This window comes from Varanus komodoensis, unplaced genomic scaffold (assembly GCF_004798865.1).
Source record: "Varanus komodoensis strain SLA01 unplaced genomic scaffold, ASM479886v1 scaffold1, whole genome shotgun sequence".
NCBI classification, from domain to species: domain Eukaryota; kingdom Metazoa; phylum Chordata; class Lepidosauria; order Squamata; family Varanidae; genus Varanus; species Varanus komodoensis.
Window position 1 is genome coordinate 27,271,797 of NW_025335268.1, and position 25,419 is coordinate 27,297,215.

The 25,419-nt window shown below is 39.2% G+C and overlaps 1 protein-coding gene across 6 annotated transcripts in view; it reads left to right on the forward strand.

The window, feature by feature from the left end:
* Positions 1 to 2,203: 2,203 nt before the first annotated feature.
* EGLN1 (egl-9 family hypoxia inducible factor 1) overlaps positions 2,204 to 25,419 on the forward strand; it is a 55,913-nt gene continuing 32,697 nt past the window's right edge. For 3 of the 6 annotated variants that reach the window (XR_006413775.1, XM_044420456.1, XM_044420442.1), the window contains exons 1-3: positions 2,204 to 3,561; positions 5,195 to 5,227; positions 25,217 to 25,336. Coding sequence is in view for 5 of the 6 variants with exons in the window: in XM_044420456.1 (XP_044276391.1) it covers positions 2,569 to 3,561; positions 5,195 to 5,227; positions 25,217 to 25,336 (1,146 nt within the window). In the remaining variant the exon portion in view is untranslated. The remainder of the gene's footprint in view (positions 3,562 to 5,194; positions 5,228 to 25,216; positions 25,337 to 25,419) is intronic. The other 3 variants (XM_044420464.1, XM_044420473.1, XM_044420482.1) reach the window with 3 other exon arrangements.

The following is a 25,419-nucleotide window of genomic DNA, read 5'->3' on the forward strand; positions in this document are numbered from 1 at the left end:
GCAGGCTGAGAAGCCACAGAGGTAACCTTGTCACAACCTTCCCCCCTATTGTGAAATTGTGTATCTATTTAATTGTAGTAATTATTTCTAATTTTGCATCTCTACCATCTCAAGTAGCACGTGCAAGTTTGCGCTAATCCGTACCCTCTTTTGTTCTCCATTCTTCTTTTTTGTGAAGAAAGGGCCACCCTAAACAGAACCTAAGCAGGTGGCTGGAGTCTCCATGATCAAGAGACAAGGTAAAACAACTTGCACTCTAGGAAATGGCTGCCTGGGAATCAGATCTGTGCTCAGGTCAGACATTCAGTTCTCACACGGTGGAAGGCAAGTTTAGCCCCAACACAAAGATGCATAGCACCTAGAAATAGTTTGCAAGTCTTCCCCCTGTTCCAGCCTGCAGGCCTATTCTGCCCTTGCACACCTCATCCATTATAATGATAGTCCTTGCTGATAATGCCAATTCTCCCTTTTATTATACTAAGGCATGCCTAATTTAATCATTCTGGAACTGTAGTGTGTTGAAAGTCCTCAAGAGGAATGCCATGGCCCTGCTGAAGAAAATGGTGACACACTTCACACAATCACCAACATGGTTAAGAAGCTCCAGTAACCTGTTAAGCATGTTGTGCATGCAGATCACTTGCTGGTCCAGTTTGCTCCATTACCCTCACCTGCACAGTGTTCTGCCAAAACCCAGTTAAGGGTGGGTTGCTGCTGTAGTTAATAAACCATCCAGAAGGCCTGGACTGTTTTTCAGAGACCTCTTTCATATGATCACTGCAACTTAAAGAAGTCATGATGGCTTGTTTAAGTGGCAGTATGAGGCAGGCACTATTTGCCTAAGTACATGCCAACTGCAACTTGCCATGTCATCCATGTTCAGGCAATCTTGCATTTTAGAATAGGAAACAACCCTCAAATAACTCCCAGGCTGTTGTGGAGTTACCTGAGAGTTGCTGTTCCCTCAAACAAGTCTTGCCGCCTGAGTACAGACAACCTGAACTGACTCCAAGCATGTTAAGAGCTGTACCCCACACTCTCACTGGCATGTGCCCCTCACTGTTGCCAGCCTCCCTACACCCACGTCATTCCCTGAGATGTGGAAAACCCAATTTCAAATCCTCAAGATGCTCAAAGGGCTGGTCTTGACCAGGTTACTGGCCTCAATTGTATGTAACAGGAAACTGTGCCTTAATTAATCCATTATTTGCTGCAGCTGCAGATTTGCTTTTGTTTTGTCAACAATTTGATCATGCAACCCTCCTCTGGCAAGAGATCATACTTAGAAGAAAGGAAGCATCTATCTAGTGATGCTTCCATTCCACTTTCCAGTAAATATGCCTAGAACTGTGTTGAAAATCAAAGCTGTATGAGATCCCTGAAGGCCTTTAGATCAAAGCAAATCTCTGTGGTTCAATGACATATCACTGTCATCATTTGCCTGCCATTTAAATGTCCTTTATGGAAAACAAAACTGTTGGATATTCTTATTCTGGAGTTGGTAACTTTAAAATGTAAAAGATGTTGGCACAAGCCTTCAGAAATAGTGAATTCAACTGAAGACATCTGAAATTAGTTTAACGTAGTATTCTCATGTATGCCTTCATCTTTAGGAGCCTTCTGGTACTGTGATTGTGTCTTGTTTTTATCTTCTGCATCCACAAAGTGCATGGTGGTAGAAGCCACGAGCAAGTTCCAGGGTGCGATCATATACGTGTTTAGATAGGGGGAAAAAAATCCTACATTTCCCAGGATTCCCCCGTCAGCCAAGGCACAACCATCTCGTGTAGAACAACTGGCCGATGGGAGATGAACAGACCTGAAAACAATAAACGGCAAAGCTGCCGCATCGTCTAAGCACGTGCGCCACGGGACGCGCCCTCAGCCGTTGCGAGGCCCTTTATGTCCTGTGGGATGCTGGGCTTGTGGGAGGCACGTTCCCTCTCTTAAGAGTAGCGGCAGCGGCTCTTCCAAACAGCGCAGGAGTCGCCTGCGCCTGTGTGAGGACTGGGCGGGGGAACGGAGCCCGCGGCCGCGCGTGGTAACCCGCACGGCCGGGGCTCCCTTTCTCGTCCCTCGCCGCCCCGCCCGCCCGAGGGCTGGGTGCACGCGCGTGCGCCCTGTCCCGAGCCCCCTCCCGCTTCTGACTGGAAGTGGCGTACGTGCGAAGCGCAGCCGGAGAGTGGCGGCGCAAACTCCTCCCCTTCGGCTCAGGCAGCAGTCAGAGAGAGACCGGAGAGCGGAGAGGGAGAGACTCGCGCCAGCGGACGGCGGCGACGGCTGGCGTCGCCCCTCTTCTCCCTCAGGCTGCGGGGGAGAAAGGAAAGCCTTGGCGGAAGAGGCAGCCCGCCTCCTCCTGCGCCAACGAGGCTGCCATGAGGCGGCGGCGGCATTAGCAGCGTTCGGGTTTGGTGACTGTCCTCCGCCCACCAGGCGGAGAGTGGGAGGCGGGCGAGGCAGCGGGGGCCGCAGCGCAGTGCTGACGGGGGCGGCCATGATGAAGTGAGCCACTCGCCTCCTTCCTGAGGCCGCGGAGAAACGGGCGACTGAGGAGGGGGACGCGACAACATGGCCAATGACAGCGGTGGGAGTGGCGGCGGCGGCGGGGCTGGCCAAGGCGGCAGCAGTAGCAACAGCGGCAGTGGTGGCATTGGTGGCGGCGGAGGCGGCGGCAGCTGTGCCAGCAGCGAGCGGGACCGGCAGTACTGCGAGTTGTGCGGGAAGATGGAGAACCTGCTGCGTTGCGGACGCTGCCGCAGCTCCTTCTACTGTAGCAAAGAGCATCAGCGGCAAGACTGGAAGAAGCACAAGCTCATCTGTCGTGGCAGTGCCGCCGCGGTGGCGGGAGGGGGCGCTGCCGAGCACCGTAGCGGCCCCGGCGACCACCTCCAAGGCCACAGAAGCCAGCAGCATGCCTTAGGAGGAGGCGGAGGCGGAGGAGGAGGACGGGACGGCGTGGAGGGGGCGGCGGCACCCGGAACCAAGGCGGCCACGGCGCTGCTAGGCAAGCCGCCGGCAGCGGACATCAACTCGGACGAGAACGCCGCGGTGGCAGTGGTAACGAATAACCACGTTTCCAAAGTGGCGTTAGAGGCCCAGGAGCAGGAAGGCGATGACAAGGAAGCGGCGGTGGCTCCGGCAGCTCCAAGCGGGAAGGCGGGGCTCCTGTACCGGGATAAATCCAACTTGACTGGAGAGGCGTCCTTGCGTCCCAACGGACAGATGAAGTCGCTGGTGCCTCAGCGGTTGGCCCTGGAGTACATCGTGCCCTGCATGAACAAGCACGGCATCTGCGTGGTGGATGAGTTCCTGGGCAAGGAGCTGGGCGGGCAGATCGAGCAGGAGGTGCGCGCCTTGCACCACACTGGCCGCTTCACCGATGGGCAGCTTGTCAGCCAGAAGAGCGATTCCTCCAGAGACATCCGCGGCGACAAAATCACCTGGGTGGAAGGGAAGGAGCCTGGCTGCAAGACCATCGGGAAGCTCATGAACAGTATGGACGATCTCATTCGCCACTGCAATGGCAAGTTGGGCAACTATAAAATCAACGGCCGGACGAAAGTGAGTTGACTACTTTCTCTCATCATCCCTTAGGGGCACCCCGAACTCTCCACCTGAAGGGAGGCTCACACTTTTTGATGCCATTTATATGGTTATTTCCCCTTCCTACTTCTCTGAATTTAATAAGCACACTAAGTTCTAGGAATCACATTTTAGGACAACTTAAAAGTCAAGATTCTCACATTGTGGATGAATGGCAAATGCCAAGGAATCTATAAAGGATTCTTGCATGCTTGCTTAAGACGAAGCCCAGTTGAATTTAGTAGGACTCAATTCTGGCTGAACAAGCTGTATAGTAAGTATTCAGTTAAATAATCCAAAATCTAGACCTAGTGAACACACCATCTGGCAAAACTTGTTTTTGCCCACAGTTGAAGCACACCTATCCACCTAGGGAAGCATGCTGAGAAGATGTGTGTCATGCCACTGCTTAATACCATAGTTGTGTACACAGGCTTGTGTCTCAGAGTGGCTGAAATGGGGACCGATAAGTTGATACTCTGCTTTCTAATTAAATTAAAACTGTAATGGGTGTCAGGGAAACAACAAGATAGGATCGATATGTTCATGCTAAACAGTTATCTTCAGTCAGTCTACCATTCATAACTCTGGTTTGTAGTCTTGTTGGAAATCACTGCAGGGAGACTCGGGCCTGACTGCAATAGCAGTTGTAGTCTTAATTTTTTTGGTAACTCTCATTTCAGCCTTACCTGCAGTTAAGGTATAATAGCCAGATATTTCACTGCTGATGCTTGTTTTTTAAACACTAAAAGCTTTCTTGAGAATTGTAAAGCTTCACAGAGTTCATTTGTGTAGGAGCTGAGAAGGTATCAGTTGATGATGATATAGCAGTGCATAGGATATTGCTTGATTTGTGACAGATGTTCATATTTTTGGATGCTTCATGTTTCATCATTTAAAAAACCTATATTGGGGGACTGTTGGATTTTTTAATGGTCTAGTAGACATAAGTTAAAAAATGCTAAACTCAAAAATACTCCTGAAGTGCTTGGTGCCATTAACCTATCTTACCTATAATAAAAGTGTGATTCTAGAATATTCACCATCAAGGAAGACTTGACCAATATTATAAGGAATGACATGGAATTAGTATGCCAGTAATGTTGTTTTAATGTTAATTGATATGGTATGCTCAGCTTTTATTAGATTATATAATCTCAGTTTTAGCAAAGCAGTATCATTAAGTATAAATTAACATACAATTATGCAGCAATGTTAGTATGAAATATAGTAGATCAATTTTAAATGTGAACTGATTAGCGTGAGGGAAGAAACAGGGCTGGGTAAGTGTAAGGACTGAATATCCTAAGTTATCAGAACTTTAGCAACATTTAAGATGGGGTTCCTGACCTTTCCCCCCTCCCCCCATGCCCTCACACACCTTGGAGCTAGGAGACTATCCCTGAGTTCTTGCTGTGCTTTGAATACATTTTTGAAGAACATTTTTGTGTCAGAGACCAGAGCAGTCCTTGAGTCAGGCAAAGACAGAGTTTGTTATTCACTTAGAATATTTATATTCACTTTTGTATACAAAGTTCACAAAATGATTTACATAATAGAATAGGATGGCAACAAATTCTAATACTTATTAATCCTAACATTTCTGTTGCAGTTGCACTTTTTCGTGGGTGCCTTCATCTGGCAGGTACTGGCAACTCTTGGCTTTTGAAACTCTTAGTTGAGGAAACCGTTTGGAAAAGCTGGAGAACACTGATGTAAAAAGCTCTGTTGCTTCACTAGGCAGTGGAAGAGTAGCCTCTTGCACATGGAGGTCCGTTATCTAGGTAACACAAAGATGTTAGTGTCCAAAGAGGGCTGTAGCATTGCTTAACTTGGACAGATAAATGGATTGTGACAAGTACAGATTTTGACGAGCTTCTCAAATTCAATCCAAATTTGTGTATTTCTGTATGAAAATATTACTTATTAAAGTTATATAGTAATTCTGGAATTAACAGCCCTTGTGAAATACTTAAATACCACCCAGCCCATGAATGGTAGACAGTTAACAGATAAGGACCACTGAGCTCTCCAGAAACATGTTTGCACCTTGCATTTTTGATGCCGTGCTTTGATGGACTCCAGTAATGTTCCACCAATTTTCCACAGACCCATTCCACTCCTACCTTGATTCTGCAAATGAGTTGCCATGTCCAGTGTTTTTTTAATGATCTACTACAACATAACAATACCGCTGTATCATAAAACTGACAACATGTGTTTCTGTACTGCATGGTTTGTTCTTTGACATTTTTAATTCCTTTTTGTTGGATGACTTCTTGTTGGTGTAACAAGACACTTGAGAATTGCTTGTACATGGTATTTAGTATAGTAGGATTGGTAGAAATGTCAGTTATCCTAACTGATATTTGGACTTAGGTTCCCCCCCCCCCGAATTATGTAAAAATTAACATGGTGGAAGGTGACTTGTGCTTGTATGTTGTGGAGAATAGGGTAGATTGCCTTCAGAATGGATTGAGTTTTACACTTTTAGATTATTGCTATTAATTTCATTTTTATACTGTCTGTAGCCGAACCTTTCTGGGAGGTATACAATAAAGTATAAAAACAATAAACTACAATAGATAAATTAATTTTTAATTCTTCTGTTTTTAAAAAAAACATAAGAGCAATACAAAACAATAAAAAGCAATTTAAAAGACTGGGCCAAGAATAAAAGCTGGGCACCTGGTTAAGTTGTGTCAGGCCCCTGAATGGCTATTGCATCCATTCCATTCATAAATCAAGAGTTTAAAGAAATGTGTTCTCCCTTTTGTGTGTGAAAGGGTGCCCCAGATGTCTGAGTCTGAAAGCTAAGAATAGTTTTGAGAACCTTACATATTTTTTTTACTGAATGCAGCAACTAAAATTAATTTCCAGCTTTGTTAATGTAAAAACTGCCTGATTTTCCCTCCTCTTTTTTTACTGACTAAGGAGTGTGTGTGTTTTTCCTTGGAGTGGAGCTAGATCTGGGTAACAACTGCATTTTATATTTTAAAAAATGGACATCAAAGATTTGTATGTTTTTCTTTTCACCCTAGAAGTTCTAGGGACAGTTTTGCATGCAATCTGAAACCAGAAGAGCTTATTTGAATGCCTGCAATTTCTTCCCAAATTCCATCTTAAATGCAAACTCTGTGGCTCCCCCCCCCCAACATTTTTATGGCTTTTACATCTTGCCTGATGGAGAGTTGAGGAGAACTCAAAAGTTGGCACAGTATTTCATGATGTTTTGGTTTAGGTAGTAAGGATATGACCCCAATCTACAAATGCCCCCTGCTGGTTCTTCCTGTCTCTCCAGCAGCTTTTGCTATCTTCTGTTGCGCTTATTCCAAATTTCTCTTATTTCTTGTAGGAATTTCTCACTTTGAATCTACTGCTTATCTTCTGAACTTCCTCCCTAGATAATCTCAGAAATAACTTTTTTCTGAGAACTTACCCTTCATATCTCATTCTCCCCACTCCCATATATTCCATTAATATGTTCAAGTTGAATGTTAGAAGGAGAGAGAGCAATCTGTTTTCCCCTCCGCTTCATTTTCTTTGATAATGTTGACTATATTGCCATCTCTCTTGCTTCTTGAGGACTGCAACCTTGGAATAATTTATGGTACTAAGGAATTATTTTGTTCCCTTGTCCAATTGCTGTTTTACAGTTGACTTCTACAACTTGACATTCCCTTAAGTGTGTTGGACTACAACTTCCATAATCCCCATCCAGCATGGAGCTAATGGGAGTTGTATTTTAACACACATGGAGGGCTCTGTTTTGGGAAGGCTGCTTGCCTGTCATATTTATGTTGACTGTTAAAACCCTTGTCTAAGACTAATTGCTTAGACTGCTGCTTATTTTTCTTTGCTATCCTCTCTCTACATAGTTGAGAGAACTTCTGTTTGGCTATTCCAATGCTATTTTCTTTGATGCACATAATTAGTAAATGTGAATGCTTTTACTAGCTTCTCTCTTTTACAAGTTCAACACTTGTCAGCCTTATTCATTTTCTTCTGTCATGCTTACTGCCTCTGAGCTTAGAAAGCTGCTTTCTGTTTGTTAGGTTGTCTCTTACCACTTCCAAGGCCTTCTTCCCATTTACCAAAACTCTTCTGAAAAAGACTCAGACTACCTGTTATGCATCTCACTCTAGTCCCATTTCTTTTGTTTGTCTCGCCCTGTTATAGCTTTGTCCATTAAATGTAGGTTGAAAGCCCTCATGCAGAGACCATGTTACATCTGTGTAGCATCTAGGATACTATTAGCGTAAATGTGAGGAATGATTAAATGCTTGCTGAATGTATTTCCCTATAATATGAAATTAGGCTGTAATCCTGTTCCCACTTACCTGCGAGTGTGACCCTCACTGAACTCAAAGGGAGTTCTGAGTATACACACGTGCACATACACAATTGGATCAGTCCTAAATTGTGAGATTTTGATTGAGCATGCATGAGCATCTCCTCTGGTTATGTCAGTTTAAGATGCTCTCAACAATATGAAATTAGTTTTTTGCTGTTTATCCTTGCTAACACTCTAAACAGCAGATCTTTTAACACTCCTCTACTGTTTATATTGACAGTCTTAATCTGCAATTTTTATTTCAGTATGACTCCAGTTTAATATAAAAAGCGGTGGTTGAGACACAACATCTGAATAAAAATTATTCATGTTAGTATTTCCCCATTTAGACCTGACTGGCTCAGTTTGATTTATTAGGCTGTACATTGAAATTGTAAGGGATAATAAAAGTCTTTTTGTGAGTAGACCTCTCTGAACTAAGTTCTGTAAATCTGATTGACTGTCAAAAAGTTAAAAGTATCAGTCACTTTGCACAAGAGCCTTATTTATTATCTCACTAGTTCCACTTAGCATTTACCACAAAAGTAAACATACAGAAATGTTTTCTTTATTCACTATATCATTGCTTGACAGTCTCAGCCCTTTTATTAATTAAAATTAAGCTTCTGGTTTTCCTACTGAATTGAATGGGAAAGTGAAACTGCTGAACACCTAAGATCCATTCTGTATGTAACACTGCCTCAGAACAGAACAGAAAAAAAGAATGTAGCTTTTTGCTTGTATCTTAAATTCCATGTTTGGGTCCATATATCACTAGAGTAGATCTTTGTGTTTTTTGTTAAAGCCAATGAATGAGTACAGCTGTGCTCAAAACATGTCACCAGTTTAGAAAGCATTACAGGGTTCCTTTGGATTCCAGGAATACATTTTCCAAGATGGCTTTTATCTTGACATGGGAATAAACATTCTCATTGTGCAAACTTGCAAGACTTATTATTGTTATTGTCACATTACATTTATATCCCACCTTTTGTCCTCTTGTGAGGAACCCAAGGCAGCTTACAGAGGTCAATTTTATCCTCACAACAACCCTGTTGAGGTAGGCTGGTCTGAGAGTGAGTGACTGGCTCAGAGTCACCCAGCCAGCTTTATAGTTGCTTGGGGACTAGAAGCCAGATCTCTTGGGTCCCCAATCCAACCCTCTAACCATCATACCACATAGTGCTTCTCCTTTGAAACACACCTTGAAGCAAAATTTGTAATGTTCTTTTGGAGGGAAGGTAATGGGTAGGAGACAAAACTCTTATTAGGTTATTTGGGTACATTGGACCTCTTCAATTAATTATTATGAGCTCAGTATTTCACCTAGGCAATTTTTTGGTTCCTGTTTTTCTCTTCAGTTTTTTTCTTCATGGCTTCCTGCTGTCTAATTAGGATTGCATAATGTGGGTGGGTGGAATTTTTTCCCTCAATTACAAGTCAGAGTTTGTTTATTCCTAACTTAACAAATACTCACTGCCCTTTTTGTGCCTTTTTGTTCAAATGAAATGAATTAATATTATTATTACTATTATAACATTTTGGCTTCAAATGAACTGTAATAGTTATGTTAAACTACATTTTTGGAATGGCATATTTTAAATTGGAGTCATTTTGAAATAACTTTATTTCCCACCAGAATATTAAATAGCAGATCAAAACTGTCAGAATAAATGGTAGAGGGGAGGGTTAAGCCAGCTATTGTTTAGTCTGGCCAAACAGCAAAAAGCAAACTTCATAATTTTGAGACTGTCTTAAACTGACATAACCAGAGGACATGCTGTGTTCTGCCCAGTAAAATAGTAGCCAGTCTTGATGCTGGCTGACTACTCCTAGTGTAGTGTGTTTTGGGTTGTTGCAGGCAGGTAGGTATTGAGATTTAGGGAGATGGCAGCCATCTGTGGCTGGGGTTGTTCCATAAAAGTCTCAGCTGCACCTCACAATAATAAGAGAAGGAGTCTATGTGTCTATGGCTTTATCTGTTTTAATCAGAATACACCATTTTCTATTATGTAGTTGCATTACTGAACTTCATTGGCACAAATGCAGTTTGTAGGATTCCTGCTTTCTGTCTCTTAATATGAATCATTACAGATAGGATGGGAGCAAAGTTTCAAATACCTTGTTTGGGTTTTTGCTTATGCTTCCATTCCAAAAGTTAAACTTATGTTTGATAATGATGATGTATGAAAATGTAGTTAACTCGTCCTTTTAGTAATTGTTGATTTTAAAATAGATTTTTTAAAAAGTGCCTGCATTTCCTTAGGTGTTTTCTAATGATTAATAAGACATAATCTCTACCAGCACTAAGTCTTGCACCCATTCTTCACGAGTAACAGTCAGTGATAACTGATAAAAGCCCTAGGAAAAAAAAGCAATGATATATTTGATCATTCCTCAGTCTACACCCAGTCCCTGGGTTAAGAACAAGTTCCATTCATGAGATTGTCTTTAAGTTGAATTTGCATGTAAGTCAGATCACACATATAAAAAGCAGATAAAACACTTAAACACTTCCATATACACTAAAACATCTTAAACAGAATTTTAATAATGATAATATAGTAATAATAAAGTAACTGCAGATACTGAAGAGAGAGAACCAAATTCTTGAACAACTAAAGCCTAATGCTTTCCCAATGACTTTAGTTTTGATTGTGATTGTTTTTCTTTTCTTCAGTGCATCATCTGCACTCACATTGGATTTACACCTTGGAGGTATGGGTACAAACCAAATATAGTACAAAGTTAAAATCTCTAACTCCACATGATCCAAAATGCATATGCTAGTTTTTCACGGCCTTGGAAAAAACCTGTAGTTCCACCATCTCTGTAGAACTAGTTCTGACTTCAGCTTTCTCCTTCCCTTCCCCTCCCTTCCTCCTTCCCTTCCTATTCTTCCCTTCCTTCCTTTTCTCAGCACCCATGGATGCCCACTTGCTGCTGGAGATGAAGCTAAACTTCTAGGTTTCCTTGTTTATAAGTAGGGATTGTTCTTAACCCAGACTTTCATAACTGGGGGACTGGGTGTATAAAGAATAATTTCTTAAATTATCATATGGATAGTTTGATTCATTATCATCCTCTGTTTGCTAAAAGACAGTCTAAATTGATGCAGCAGTTTGTCTTCATTACAGTCTGTCTTTGATAAACACCGAAAGTGGAAAAGAAGGAATGTTTCTACCTTAAGGATGAATAATATTGGTAGAGGGAAACTAGCTTTAGTATTGTTTATTCACTGTATGCCTGGCTTTAATCAGAATTTTCTACTGAAGTTCAAAGCATATGAATAGGGAAATGAGAATATGGTTTAAAAATGTGATTGTTACATGCTCTCAACTAAAATCTTTTAATATATTGTGCCAGCTAAAAATCTCTCTTTCTCTATCTGGCTTTAAACTACTATAATTTCCTTCATCTTATTTAATTGCAGGATGCCAGCAATGTATACATATCTTATGTTATTTAGCAAGATAACGGTCCGGATACTTCAATTGGTTCAGAATAGAGCTGCCAGGCTGCTGACGGGGACTGGACGTTATGTTCACATGACGCCAGTTCTCCGTCAGCTTCACTGGCTCCCCATTGAAGTCCGGGCCCAATTCAAGGTGTTGGTAATGACCTATAAAGCCCTAAACGGCTTGGGTCCTGGTTACCTGAAGGAGCGCTTACATCCATATTTGCCCAGTCGCCCCCTGAGATCGGCGGGAGAGGCCCTTCTCCGGGAGCCCTCCGTGAGAGAAATTAGGAGGGTGGTTACTCGGAGAAGGGCTTTCTCAGCGGTGGCGCCTAAGTTATGGAATGCGCTCCCCAGAGAGGTCCGCCTGGCGCCGTCGTTATTTGTTTTTCGGCGCCAGGCTAAGACCTTTTTATTTAAGCAACATTTTAAATGCTAAATACAATTGAATTTTATCTGGCCAGGGCGGCTTATTTTATAATGTGAGTTTTAATTAAGATTATTTTATATGGATTTTAACTTGTTTTATCTATGTTGTAAGCCGCCCCGAGGCTTCGGCGAATGGGGCGGCATAAAAATGTTTTAATAAATAAATAAATAAAAATAAGATGAAACTTGACAGTTGTTGAAAAAAATGGTTGAGAGTGTATTCAACCTGCAAAAATTGCTACCTGATCTATCAGCCTTCCACTGTTTTTGTATCTACCATGTTGCATATTTATCATGTGGAATAAATAGGACCTAACCAGACTATTTTACTGTGATGAATAATAGTAGGATTTAGGTTTACTGTTTGAAAAGCATAGATACAATTTGGACTGCAGACTTTAGCTTTGAAGTTTTATATAAACACTAAGCACATGCTTGTGAAGCAAATGAGACAAAAATACCATGTAAAATTAATACTGCTTTCTGAGTGAAGGATAATTTTAAAATAGCCCATACTTTGCAAAAGAACTGGCCAAAAAATCAACAAATGGTGGTACTTGTTTCCTTTCAAAATAAAAATGTGCCATGTTGTTTAACAAACAGTGGGAGATTTATTCCTGTACTATGTAGGTGGTGAAAAACACATGCATCAATAGTTCCAGAAAGTCTGCAAGAATAACTTTCTCTTAGATGAGTGAAGCATATGACAATTAAAAAGGGCTTCCTGCATAAGGCAGCCAGATTCAGGGTTCTTCCTTGCTGTCTTTGTAGAATTTATAAGGAAGATGCTGATGTAATTTTGAGGACATTCATATGATTATAACAAAAGCAATGTTGTAGCATGTTACAGACTAACACATATAATACAGCATGCTCTTTTGTGGCATTTTTCCTTCCCTAACCTGGCAGAACAAAACATGGCACACTGGATGGAGTTGGGTTCTGAAGCTTCTTGATTCTGTTAGAGCAGGTTCAGCTCAGCTGTGGATCCAGAGTTTGCATTTTGATTGTGAACTTCAGTGGACTTAGACATGTAGGGTAAAACTGCATAGGCCTCTCCAACATAACAAATCATGATTGTGCATGCCAACTACAGAATCACCAGTTTGTACTGAAATAACCCAAGAAGAATGGTAAAATATGGCTTCCTTTTAACTTGCACTCCTATTTTGTACTATTCCTTGAAAAATGTATTAAAAGCAATTATAATCCATTCCTATTTGCTACTAGTAATTTCAGTGATTAGTTCACAGGTATCCTTAGAGTTAAAACATTCTGACTCTTCTTCCTGTGCTTTCTCTCTTGGCAAACCATGGATTACTCAGTTCAGATATAATGACAAATTACTGCTTGCATCCAGAGACATCTTGGGTGAATGGAAAAGCACTTTTGCTTGTCCAGGGCAGTCTGCCCTGATTTCCCCATTCTCAGATTTCCACATTGTGCAAAGAACCCTTCCCATACTTTCATTTCCATTAGAAATGGAAATCAGATGAAAACAGATGATCTGTTAAGCACAGGAGTGGGTGGGAAGGAAAATCCTATAGCACATTCTCTTTACCTTCAATGGATCTAACATTTGTTTTTTGTGAAATGTAGTAGAAAATGCTGTGAGGTAGTAGTGTTTGATGCTTTGCTTTTTTGTGACAAAGTATCCCAAGGAAGGATGTCTATCCCTTGCTTTGAAAAATACTGTAATAGTGATGTTTGGATTGTATTTCTGGAGTAGTTTCAAGCTTTAAAAAAACCCAGCATGGCAAAAGAAGAAAAAAGATTGATAGACTATTGTCAATATGGTTTAGACAAGGAAATAGAAACTATTAAATATTGATAAAAATGAAATAAGGAAAACTTTAAAAATTGTGATGCACGTAAGCAGTTCTTGGCTCTAGACTCCTTTTCATTTGTTCTAGTGATATATACTTCTAGGTTTGAGTGATTTGAAGAATAAGAATGTTTTAGTGTCTGGATGAGCATTCATTTCTAATCTAAGGGTAAGAACACATGGGCTGCCAAATTTGGTGGTTTGATGGCAACCCATGAGTAGATCTAAGGGTGGACAGTCAAAAGTGGGTGCTGAACCTCCTAAACTTGCCTACGTATATTGATTTAACACAATTGTTTAATTTATAAAATTGGCTGAAAATTCACAATAAATACTCTTTGCTCTTCCAATATTTGTAACACTGATACATTATTATACCTGAAGTATGTTAACTTAGTTTACATGTCTATTGATAATATAGTTAGATGTTTTATGTAAATTGAAAGGGCCTCTTATCCAAAAGAAATACCTCTGGCTTACACTGAAAATTCCAAACTATGTGAGGACCAGAAACTGTGTGCGTGGATATATTGGGGAAATATTACTATGGGTTAGGTATGTTATTGCTTGTGAGGTGCTGTTAAATAATACAGTTGTCTTAATGGTATATTTAAAAAGATATGTGAAAACTGAGCATAGAACACTTAATAGCAAGAATGCTAATCATGAATGAATAGCAAGTTCTTTCAAAGTTTCAGTGTTTACCATCAATTGAAATATAGAATCTGGAGTATCTATCCTTATGAACAAAGTAATAATCTATAAACATTTGTAGAAACAGGAAAACTAAATTGAATGTGTAGTTTTTGAAAAAGTAACTTTGTTCTGTTCAAGCTTGAAAAGCCAACAAAAATGTTAGGCAAAAATTATTAGATTTGATTAGATTTATTAAGGGTGTTTCTTGATCTTTGTTATTAATTATACTTTATGTAGCATTTATAATTTTATTTGTATATTAACTCTTCTTGTAATAAAAGTTGCTTGGTGGCTGATCAGTTTTAAAAATACCTTTTATTATCAGAATTGGAGACGGTCAACATTTATGTAAGAAATCTGACAAGAGGATATTAGCTTATATTACATGTCACTAATAGGGGATTCAGTCCAGGGAAAGGCCTTCTTCCCTAGTGTTCATTATCTGTATTTCCTGTGGAAATATCTCTGGCCTGTAGAGATACTATAATGCTAAATAGACTATTTTCAAAGTTATTAATAATTTGTGTTCAATTATGTACAGCAAGACATTTAGTTTTTATTCTAAGTTTCGTCCATGGTAAATATGTCTTTCTAAATTCTCCCTTGATCATAACAAAAGGATTGCATTATGATCTTGTCTAGTTAGTTTGATACTTACCATGTAAGACTTTTCAGTCAGTATTGTTGCTTTTTCTCTCTCATTTTGTGACTATGAATTACTGAAAGTGATAGTGGAATCCAATGGAACTTCCTACCGTCTCCTAATGTGGGAGACTTGGTCCACTGCAATCTACACAAAGGCATTTGTTTTAAAGACTCCAATCTATACTGTTCTGTCCTTCTCAGTGTTTCTTAGTAAATAAAATATGCTTGATAAACTTAAAAGTAATTGAAATACGCACTGGAATTCCTCCCCTCCCCATAGGTATAGTGATCCAAAATAAGCATTTTAATTAAGATTTTTTGCTTTAATATGTGAGAAACATTGCTTTGACTTCTTGTCCATTTTGTTCTTGTTCACTTCTAGATTGTACTTTGTTTCTGGGTTCTAAATATTTTCCATATTTAGCTTGTTCTCTCATCCAAAGACTATGTTACGTTCAGATGACACAAATGTGGGCAGAAAATAATGCTCTTCTTGATTAACCTGACTCAATTCCACAAGTGTGGATTTTGCAAGTTGTGGTTCTGTGGATTGGATTGCCTTTATAAGCTTTTTGTTATACTGCAACTCTAGTTTTAAACACTTCATGGTATTTATTGGGGAATGACAGTATATTGAAATCCATAATATTCTACTATTTGAAAGGATTTCTGTTTATTGGGTTTCTAATTTGAGTATCTTGCTTTCTCACAGTAGGATAGAATCCAGAACATATTGGTCTTAGTCTTCTAATAAATACCACAGTTCATAGGAGAGTTTAATTAGTATTTGGCCTATTTCTAAACATGGTGTCTCTTGCATAACAGAAGAGCTATACTGCATGTTACTAACAGAAAGCTGTAGTAGGATTTTGGTAAACCTTTTAAAGGATTTTTTTCATTGTTACCTGGCCCATTACCTGTCTAGGCTTTTCCTTTATTAATTAACATTGCAGGTTCCAAATGAAACAGTGTAAAAGTGATAGGAGTAACTTGTGTTATGATCACAGAAATTAGTAAAAGACACATAGAATAGGGAGGAGAGAATGGTGAACAAAAACAACACAGTAAGTTTTTGTCAAATTAGGTTGTCTCTCTCTCTCTCTCTCTCTCTCTCTCTCTCTCTCTCTCTCTCTCTCTCCATCTCATATATTGGCAGTTTGCTGAAAAGAACTCAAAGGGATGGGGGGTAGGATAGTGTTTATGGCAGAGTTGGGCCTGGTAATGATAAAAAGTCCTCTTCCGCTACGGCAGCAGAGGACTTCAAATGGGCTCAGCCTTGTGTATACCAGACTTGGGGAAAGTGTTGTGCCACTTCTGTTGTAATAGTTTATGACTGCTTCTTGTGCTGTCCTCCTCCTATGAACCTGCCATCACAACTGCAGGAAATGATCCTGAAAGAGTGAAGGCAAACCCTTAAACATTTAAAGCAAGTTTAATTAAAGCTGGGTCCTTTTTACTGTATATCACACTGGGTTGTATCCCGCATTGGCTGTCCAAAAGGGGAATGGGAACTGTGGTGGAATTCATTTTTCCTTCCCCTGAAGTTCCTTCCATGTGTGCCTCCATATCTGCTCCAGAGAGTTGGGGGACTCTTAGAACATATTTAGGGGATATACAGGAGGGTAAAGAGCTGGGGGAAGTTGTATAAGCAAAAGTCCAAAACTCACACAACATTAGCCTAATGTACCCATTCAAGTCTGCCTTCTGTGCAAATTTATCAATACAAAGAAGTAAATGTGTATTTTGACGTAAAGGGAGTATGGAACTAGATTTGGATTTTAAAGAAAGTAGAATAATTTTGTAAATGTATTTATACGAAAAACTTCAATTTTATAAAAACTATAAATTCTCATGACGCCTAAACACTAATAAATTTATTGTGGAACAAGCTTTCATGGACTATAGCCGACTTCATCAGATGTGTAAAATGTTATCAGCAATTAAGTATTATGGAATAGAAAAAGCTTTTGAGTTCCTGGTTTATTGTTATGAACAGAACAGAAATGTGTCTAGTGCAAGCATTTATTTATTTATTTTTAAATGTCTTATATACCATCTAATTATTATAAAATCTCAACACAGTTTACATAAAAATGACTTTGTACTAATGTATTAGTACGTATTAGTACGTATTAGTATGTAGGCAACGTATTACTTGGCAGCCCCAACACACCACCAATTACCTTTAAAATAAAGTGATAGGGTAACCTTGATTAAAGTATCACATTTTCTTTCCTGCAGCTGTAATTGCTTTGAAATAATTTTCTTCTGATGCTGAAAGCGGTGGGTTAAACTGAGTTTTATGGCCTGTTCAGGTTCAAACCCCAGCTCTTCCTTGTTCTAAGGCTTTTCTACAGGTTGCTTGTGCATTGCTGTAACTCGCATGCTAGCCATTTTTGCTGTTGTTGAGGACAGTTTCTCAAGTTTGCTCACATGTGCTCACATTCCAAAAGAGTTCCCTACTGCTTGGTAACTTGTGTTAGCTAGGGAAATGGGGCTAATTGACCCTTTCCCCCATTGCCCTAGCAAGTCCTATGATGCTGCTCAAACATTACTAGCACAATATTATTAACACTAGCAATGGGACACAATTGGATACATCTCTTTATATAAATAGTTTTCCTGTTTTTTAAATGAAGTTCTTTTGACACAGTGAGCATGTGAATACTGAGCTGCTTCAAACATAATAGTAAACACTTTTATTATGAGAGGAATGAGCTGCAGCGAGCCCTGGGCTTGCATGCTGCCTCCCTTTCCTCCTTCAGCACTGCTGAAAGTGACCATAAGCTTTCTCTTGTTTTTGATTAACTACATTTTTTTCATCCAAATGCAACAGGCTGTGGTTTATCTTAACTATCATTTATTTAATACATCCTATTTCAAACCATGGGGAATGATAGCCACAATTTAAGGCAGTCTTGCCCATCCTGGTGCTCTCTTTGCTTTAAAACTTCCATTGGTCCCAACCTGCGTAGCCAAGGCCAAAACACCCACAGGGCATGAGATTGTAAGTATGATGCTAAACTGTGGTTAACCTAAAATAGAAGTAAAAGCTTCCATTTTTCTGGTAACTGTGCCAAAGGAGGAGGGATACAAGCCCAGGGCTTACTGGAGCTGCTTCCCTCACAATAAAATATGATTTATCATGTGGCCAAACTTGCCCAGTGTATTTTATTGTCTGCTGTGTCTCATATGTGCTGAGATTTTAGGGATTCTTTAAAAATATTTTTATAAAGTTAGTAGCAATGTGCTTGTACCTTTCAATTCCTGTACTGCAGCTTTCCAGAAAACTAGCAGGTCTCATGGATCACTTAAATGTAGTGTGGAGAGGGTGGGCCCATCTCTCACTCATTGTGCATTGTTCATATAGATTTGTTCATTCTGAAGAAAAGGAGATGGAGGAGAAAGTGGAGAGAAAGCATTAAAAGTTTCAAGGTTACCTAGTAAAGTTTCTCAGGCAGAATGTGTGAATTGGCTTGCTTTGGAAGGAGTAGAGGGCTTTTCAGAAGGGGAGGGGGCGCAAATGTGAGATCCAGTTCTTGACCTAGTAAGGAGGTGATGAGAGAAACGCTGCCTATTTAGAGGGTCTTCCGCTGTTCTGCTGTCTTGCCCTCAAGCAGCAAGAGCCTCCCTGAAAATGGAGTCAGAAGATTTACTGAAAGAGAAGCACAAAGGGGAAGTTAGGATTCAGCTCTTTATATGGGCAGAAGCTTCTCCTTTAGCTTTGATAAAAGACTATTTAGAGTTCATACTGTTTGCAATCTGTTAAATTTCAATAAAAGAACTGCACTTCAAAGGATTAGCTTGAGTTTGATAACCAGAAGGAAAGAGGGAAGGGACCAGTACAAAACACATTGGATTAGTCATTCTTTTACTGTGATATGTTAAAGCATACAGCATGGGTAACTTTGATTCTTTGCTGTATCTGAAAACTAGAAGATATGTTGGTGACTATTTTATGAATTTATTATATACCTTCCAACTATTGCAATTGTTTTTACTTCATTTGAGTAGTTAAATGTCCCCACAAAAATGTGTACACAAGATTTAAAATCTCTGTTCTGTTTTAACTGTACAAATATTACTGTGCACCTTTATTTCCTTTAATTAACAGTTCCTTTTTTGCATATGAAGTTTTACATTCTGTATTAAATTAACATTTGTCTAGGAGTGCAATAGTGTCAATCAGGTATAGTGTGAACACTTGTTAAGATGTTAAGGATGCAGTCCTGTGCAGTTTGAGATGTCAGTGAGGTTTACTCCTTGAGTTACATTGTATTGCTTCCTGAGTCTTTGACAGAAGTAATGCGAGGAAATCAGCTTTAGAGAGAGTGCAAAAAACTTACTCCTTATCTTACATGGAGAGCAGAAACCTGTTACTAACTCTTCTGCTGAACTGGAATAGAACCTGAACCATTATCTGGTAAGTCATTTAATATGAACAGATACCCTCCCTTGAAAATCAGGTTATTAGTTCAAAATAAGTGTTCTGCCAAAAACCTGTGAGGCCAGGGAGTGTGGCATCAGAACCTGAATGAATCAACATGACCTTTTGTACATGGTTCACTTTAAGATGTCTGACCCTGGAAAGCATCAAGCAGGGATCATATTGGCACATATAATGAGAGTCTATGTATTAAATGAATTGCAGGCTGTTAGAGACAAGTGGAAGAGAGATGGTTCACTGTCTGCAGCATGCCAACAACTTCAGCTTTTAATAAACTTACAGTCAGCTCATTAATGGGTTGCTGAGTGTGACATGCAAACCTAGAACAAAAATAAAGCATGGGTTAATCACTGGGTACTTTAACCCTTAATTGACGTATCTGCTGGGTTTTATATATCTTCTTCAGCAGCCTACAAATGAACTATAAATAGGTTGTTAAGTACAGGGCATGTCAAGAGCCACTGCAGTTCCTCTCTTCCACTTGTGCACTATAGCGCACTGCTTGTTTAAAGCAAGGATTGCTGTTAAATACGAAACAGCTCTACATCTTATGGTAACAAATTTCATAGCTGAACGATGCACTGTATGCAGAGTTGTCTGCCTGGAACCTTCCTCTGTTCTGCTTCACTGGGGGATATTGGGTCCTAGTATTAAGAGTGACAAATAAGCATTCTACTCAGTGTGCAGCACTAAACACATGCTTACATTCAGCCACATTTACAACTTTCTCCAGTCTTTGAATATTAATTTCATTCTCCAGTCTTTGAATATTAATCCATTGATGATAAATAATTTGATTTTCAGATTGTTAATATATTAGAATATAATGTGACAATACTAAGCTTATTCGCTATTTTTAAAATGTCTAAGCTGCTATATCTTGAGTATTCAGAACAGATTGCCCATTAAACCTAATAGGAGTAAATATCCATTTCAAAAGTTGTATGTCAAAACCCTTCTGCCAGTTCAGTTGAAAATTCCTAACCATCTGTCCTGCTCAGGCAGTGGTAATAGTACTTTCCATGGTATGTCTGTTTATCTTTAAAGTAAATACTTATCTGTACCTCTTTATCAGAACTTTTCATGGAAAGAAAAAATGACAAAACTGAGGCTGTTTTGGGCCCATCATGAGAAACCCATGACTCACTGAAGAAGACAGTCCATTCCATATAGGTGGCCACAGCCTTGAGTTTACAAGAACTGAGCAGGGATGTTAAGAACAGATAATTGTGGACACCACACATTCATAGGGTTTCTGAAGACAACTAGATACTTGAAACAACATACTTGAAGTATGCAAAGGGTTGCATTAGTTTGTGTTCTGTGGAACTAAATTTCAGTTATGTAGACGTTTAAGGTATTAATCATCTTTGCAATGTGCAAAAGATGATACTAACATGTCTTAAGGTGTTACAGTTGCTTAGTCTCCGGCTTTTCCTTATATGGACCCAGTTTTTGCAGTAAATGTGATTCAGTTAGCAGTTAATCAGGCAGGCTTTTCAAGTTACCATTTTGAAGTATATTCTTCAGTTGACACTGTACTAGGTTCGTTTGGACACTTGTTTAATACATCCTATGCCTGACCCTTCCTCTTCTAGATTTAAAAATAGTAGCTTCTCTTTCCAGCATTTCTTTTTATTGTGTAATCTCCTTATTTTCACACAGTTTCTTTCTTATTAAGTGTTAACCTTTCAGCTTGTTTGTATAACTAGAGAAAAAGGTGGAAGTATAACTATTATTTTTTCAGGTCTGGAAAGGTATTTAATTCTTATCAGAAAGAAACATTTTGGGAGTACAATAGATAACCTGTTGGGTTCTGTATAAGGTAGCATATTGGCTGCAGGAAAGTTACCTTATTTAGCAAGATTACACCAGTTTTACATGACTGTAATCTAAAGCATGGTATTACTGGCCTGGTGGGAAGCAGCTTCAAAAGTTGCCAGGCAACCTAAACTTGTATGATCTCTCACCCTCACTCCATGCTTTTCAATTACTGTGTCTAGGAAAAACTGATTCTGAGCAAAGTTAAAAGTATTTATTTGGTATTGTATTACTTCTAGTAATCAGGATCGTAAAAAACTCACCTGTTTTATAAATATGCAACAGTAAAGATAAAGAGAGCTTATCCTTCCAGGACTGATGTTAACTTTGGATTTTTTTGTGGATGAATGCCTATAAGTATTTAGGACCTGTGCATTCATTCCAGATTCTACTGCTGGGTTGTACAAAGCTATACACATTAATTCTGATATTCATATACTTTTATATTTGAATGAAGTAATTAGGTATCCCATTGCATTTTCAGAAGTGTAGTTTAATTTCATTAAACTACTATAGGCCAATTAGCAAAGTACTACAAACATAAGAAAATTATAAAGTGTGTGCTTCTGTGGCAGATATACAGGCAAATAATCTTGTTTAGTAGGGTAAGACACAACTAAGCAACTGTATTTAATTTAAGAACATTTAACAAGTCCAGCCAGTAATTTTAAAAGTGACATTTTATTCACTTTTTAAAATAATTTCTGTTATTAAATATATTTTTGTTGGTTTTTAAAGGTTGTCTCTAGTGATAGTTGCAATCCCATGCTTGTTTTATAGAAACAAAGATATTAAGTTTCTTGTAGGTAGAGAGGGTTTAAAGCAGTTTGGTTTTTTAAAAACAAACAAAATGGTTCTCAGAAAAAAAGGGGGGAATTGTTTGTTTTAGTTTTTCCTGTTTCTTTTCAGGCCTTTGCTTCCCTAGAAGGAAGTGAGAAAAGCAAGCCTTCCCTGCCTCTAGACAGTATGGTTGACTACCAGTCAATGTATAAATCCTAATGAACAACTTAGTCTAGGACATGAGGGCAAATAATTTGTGGCATTCTTGGTGTTGTAAGAGCAAGGACAACAAATAAGATATTTGAGGCAAGCTAGTTTATAGCAAAAGGAACATGGCAGAACAGCATCTGTCATTATTGAAGGGTCGTTTTCTGTTAAATGGCATTCTGTAGTGGGTTATATGTTAGTTAGAAGTATAGACTTGCCAAAATTGCCTTTTAAAGCTTCCTAAGTATCTCTAGGCTGACATAATTGCTTACAAAGAAGACAACTGGGAAATAATGTTAAAAATAAGTTGTATAAAAATTGTATGGATTGCTCTGGAGAACTTGTCAGGGAAAGTTGTCCTGATTGGAAAGTTGTCTGAGTAGGTGTCTTCATGAGATGCCGGGGAGCTTGCAGAAGACATCAGCCAAGAGGAAGAGTGGCTGCATGACCAGGAAAGCATGTGGGTTAGAAGATCAGAGGGAGGAGAAAGACTCCAGAGGAAAGAGCTGAAGCCTGAGTGTCAGTAGATGGTAATGGTTTGAAGACTGAGCAGCTGCTGGCTCAGACTGAAGACTTAAGGTGAACCGCATTGGAAGTTCCAGGGTGGAAGTCAAACTTTAGCAGAAAGAAGACTACAATTCAAGCCTTAATTGTTAGGCCTGTGAATTTACTGGGGTAGAGCTAGATAGGAGAATTGGCTTAAGTTTGGTTAGGAGTAGGAACTGGAGCTTCTAAAACCTGATTGGTGGTAGAACTAGCTGTATAGAAAGCCTGTTTGAAAGTAGTAACAACAGTCTTAAATTGGTATGCTTTCTTGTTTTTTTTTAATAAAATGGTAAACATCTTTTTTCTCCTTTTCTGGTACCTCTAATCTGTCTCATTAATCTGCCTAATGACCTTTAGGGGGAAAGGAATATGTTCAATAAATGGAGTGTAGTCTAACGGCTGGACAGTGAAGAAAACTGACAGGATGCAAGTGATGCATTTGAAACGTGGTGGTGGACAGCTTTGCAAATACTTTGGACTTAGAGATAAACAAGTGGCTCCTAGATCCAATCAACCAGAACTTGCCCTGGAAGCAGAAATGATGAAATTGAGGTTGTCTTACTTCAAGCATATCATGAAAAGGCAAGTCTTACTAGAGAAGACAATAATGCTAGGGAAAGTTAAAGGCAAGAAGAGAAGGAAGACCCAACATGAGATGGGTCAATCTCATAATAGAGATGACAGCCTTGAGTTTAATAGAGCTGTGCAAGGTTGGCAAGGACAAGACACTTGAGGACATTCATTCACAGGGTCACCATAAGTCAGAGGTGACTTGATGGCATGAAACAACATGGAGATGAAAGGGGCAGTCATAGTAAAGAGAAAGGATTACCCAATGCTGAATGGTGATCCACCAAATGTTGGGGATGGGATGTTTTGCACTCATGTACTGGCCCCCATCCTGAGACCAGATTTTCCACAGGAGCAAAAATTGTGTATGCTAGTTAAAGGGTTATAGGCAGATAACCTTAGTTGTTTTTTACTCTTACTTTCATGGACCAGATTTTCCATCACTCTCATTTGCTTTTATTATTGCTTTGCTGCTACTTTGTATTATGTATGCCAAATTGAGGGGTTTGTACTCCTAAGTGCAGCCTAAAAATAAATGTAAAAAAATAAATAAATACAGTAGTCTGGCAAACAGTAATGGGATAATTATTTTTGTGCATGTCAGTAATTTGGTAAATGACTTGAGAAATTGTGCTTGGCATCAGTACAGTAATTGGTAACAAGCAAGTCCATTGACATGTAATGTCAAATTGCAGGTTAATTAAGCCATAGTTTTCCAGGTCAGTTGCCTGCTGCATGCTACTGCTGTTCTGCATACTCAACCTCTGATGACCCAATCAGAGGTTGTTTCATGACATGCAAACCCACAGACTCTAGTTTATTCACTTATCAAAAGTTAACTGCAGGTTAATTCACAAATTTGTGATGTGAATAGTTACTTGTAAAGCTAAGAAGTATTGATTATGTGCCACTGAATGCATAAAGGGCAAATTTTATTAGGGAATCCTCTAAACTCTCTTCCAATCTGCAGCTTCCAAATACCATAATAATGAAATATGTGAAAGATACAGATGTGTCTTATTACTGACAACATGCCATCTGCCAGTGCTCCAGATTCCACTTACACTGTATCTACATCTCTTCTAAATATTGGCTTGCCAAATGGATCCGATTCAAGGGGGCTGCAGTAGGAAGGAGAATAGTCATATCATATAGAATTTCTCTCCATTTCCTTTGCCCTTGTTTTGCTTCCCTCAAATGAACATTATAAGCTTTTCTGGTCAGGAATCTGTATTTTGTTCTTGTTAAATTGGTGGTGGCATCATATTAATATTTTAACTGGTTACTAGAAATAGCTGCTTACTAATTAGCAAGTTGTATAAGAATGAATACCTGAAGTGTATCAGATGACTAACTGAAAAAAAAAAAAAAGATGTGCTTTTCTAGTCTCTTTATAAAGTTACTGGAATATATTTATTCATTTGGACATTCATTAAATACTGTTAATGATTTTAAACTTTACTATGTTGTTGGCTTATTATAATGTCTATATTCATTAATATAAAGAGGACAAGGCATTATCCCTCCATCTCCATTTTATCCTTCCAACAACCTTATGAGTAGGTTAAGTTGAGAGTCAGCGACTTACCCAAAGTCACCTAGTGAGCTTCATGGCCAAGTGGGATTGGAACTCATAGCTGCTGAATTCAGTTCAAAACTGTAACCACTGCAGTTTCAGCTGTGCATTCAAAATCTCGTTTTAGTTTTTACCAATTCACACTTCTTAAATAAGCCTGACTTTTTTCTGTTATTTATTAGAAAACCTGAATAACAGAAACCCTTGAATCAGGTAGAGATATTTGGGAGTTTTAATACCCACTTTCAAAAATGGAGGGGAAAGTTGCTTTCTGTTCACATGTTGTTGTTTTTTAATTGCAGGCAATGGTGGCTTGTTATCCAGGCAATGGAACAGGATATGTGCGCCATGTTGATAATCCGAATGGAGATGGAAGATGTGTCACATGTATATATTATCTTAATAAAGACTGGGATGCCAAGGTAACCTATTTCAGAAAGGCTTTTCATGCATGAATACGTAGCCATTGGTTTTCGAGTTAATTTGATAATAGCTTGAATAATAT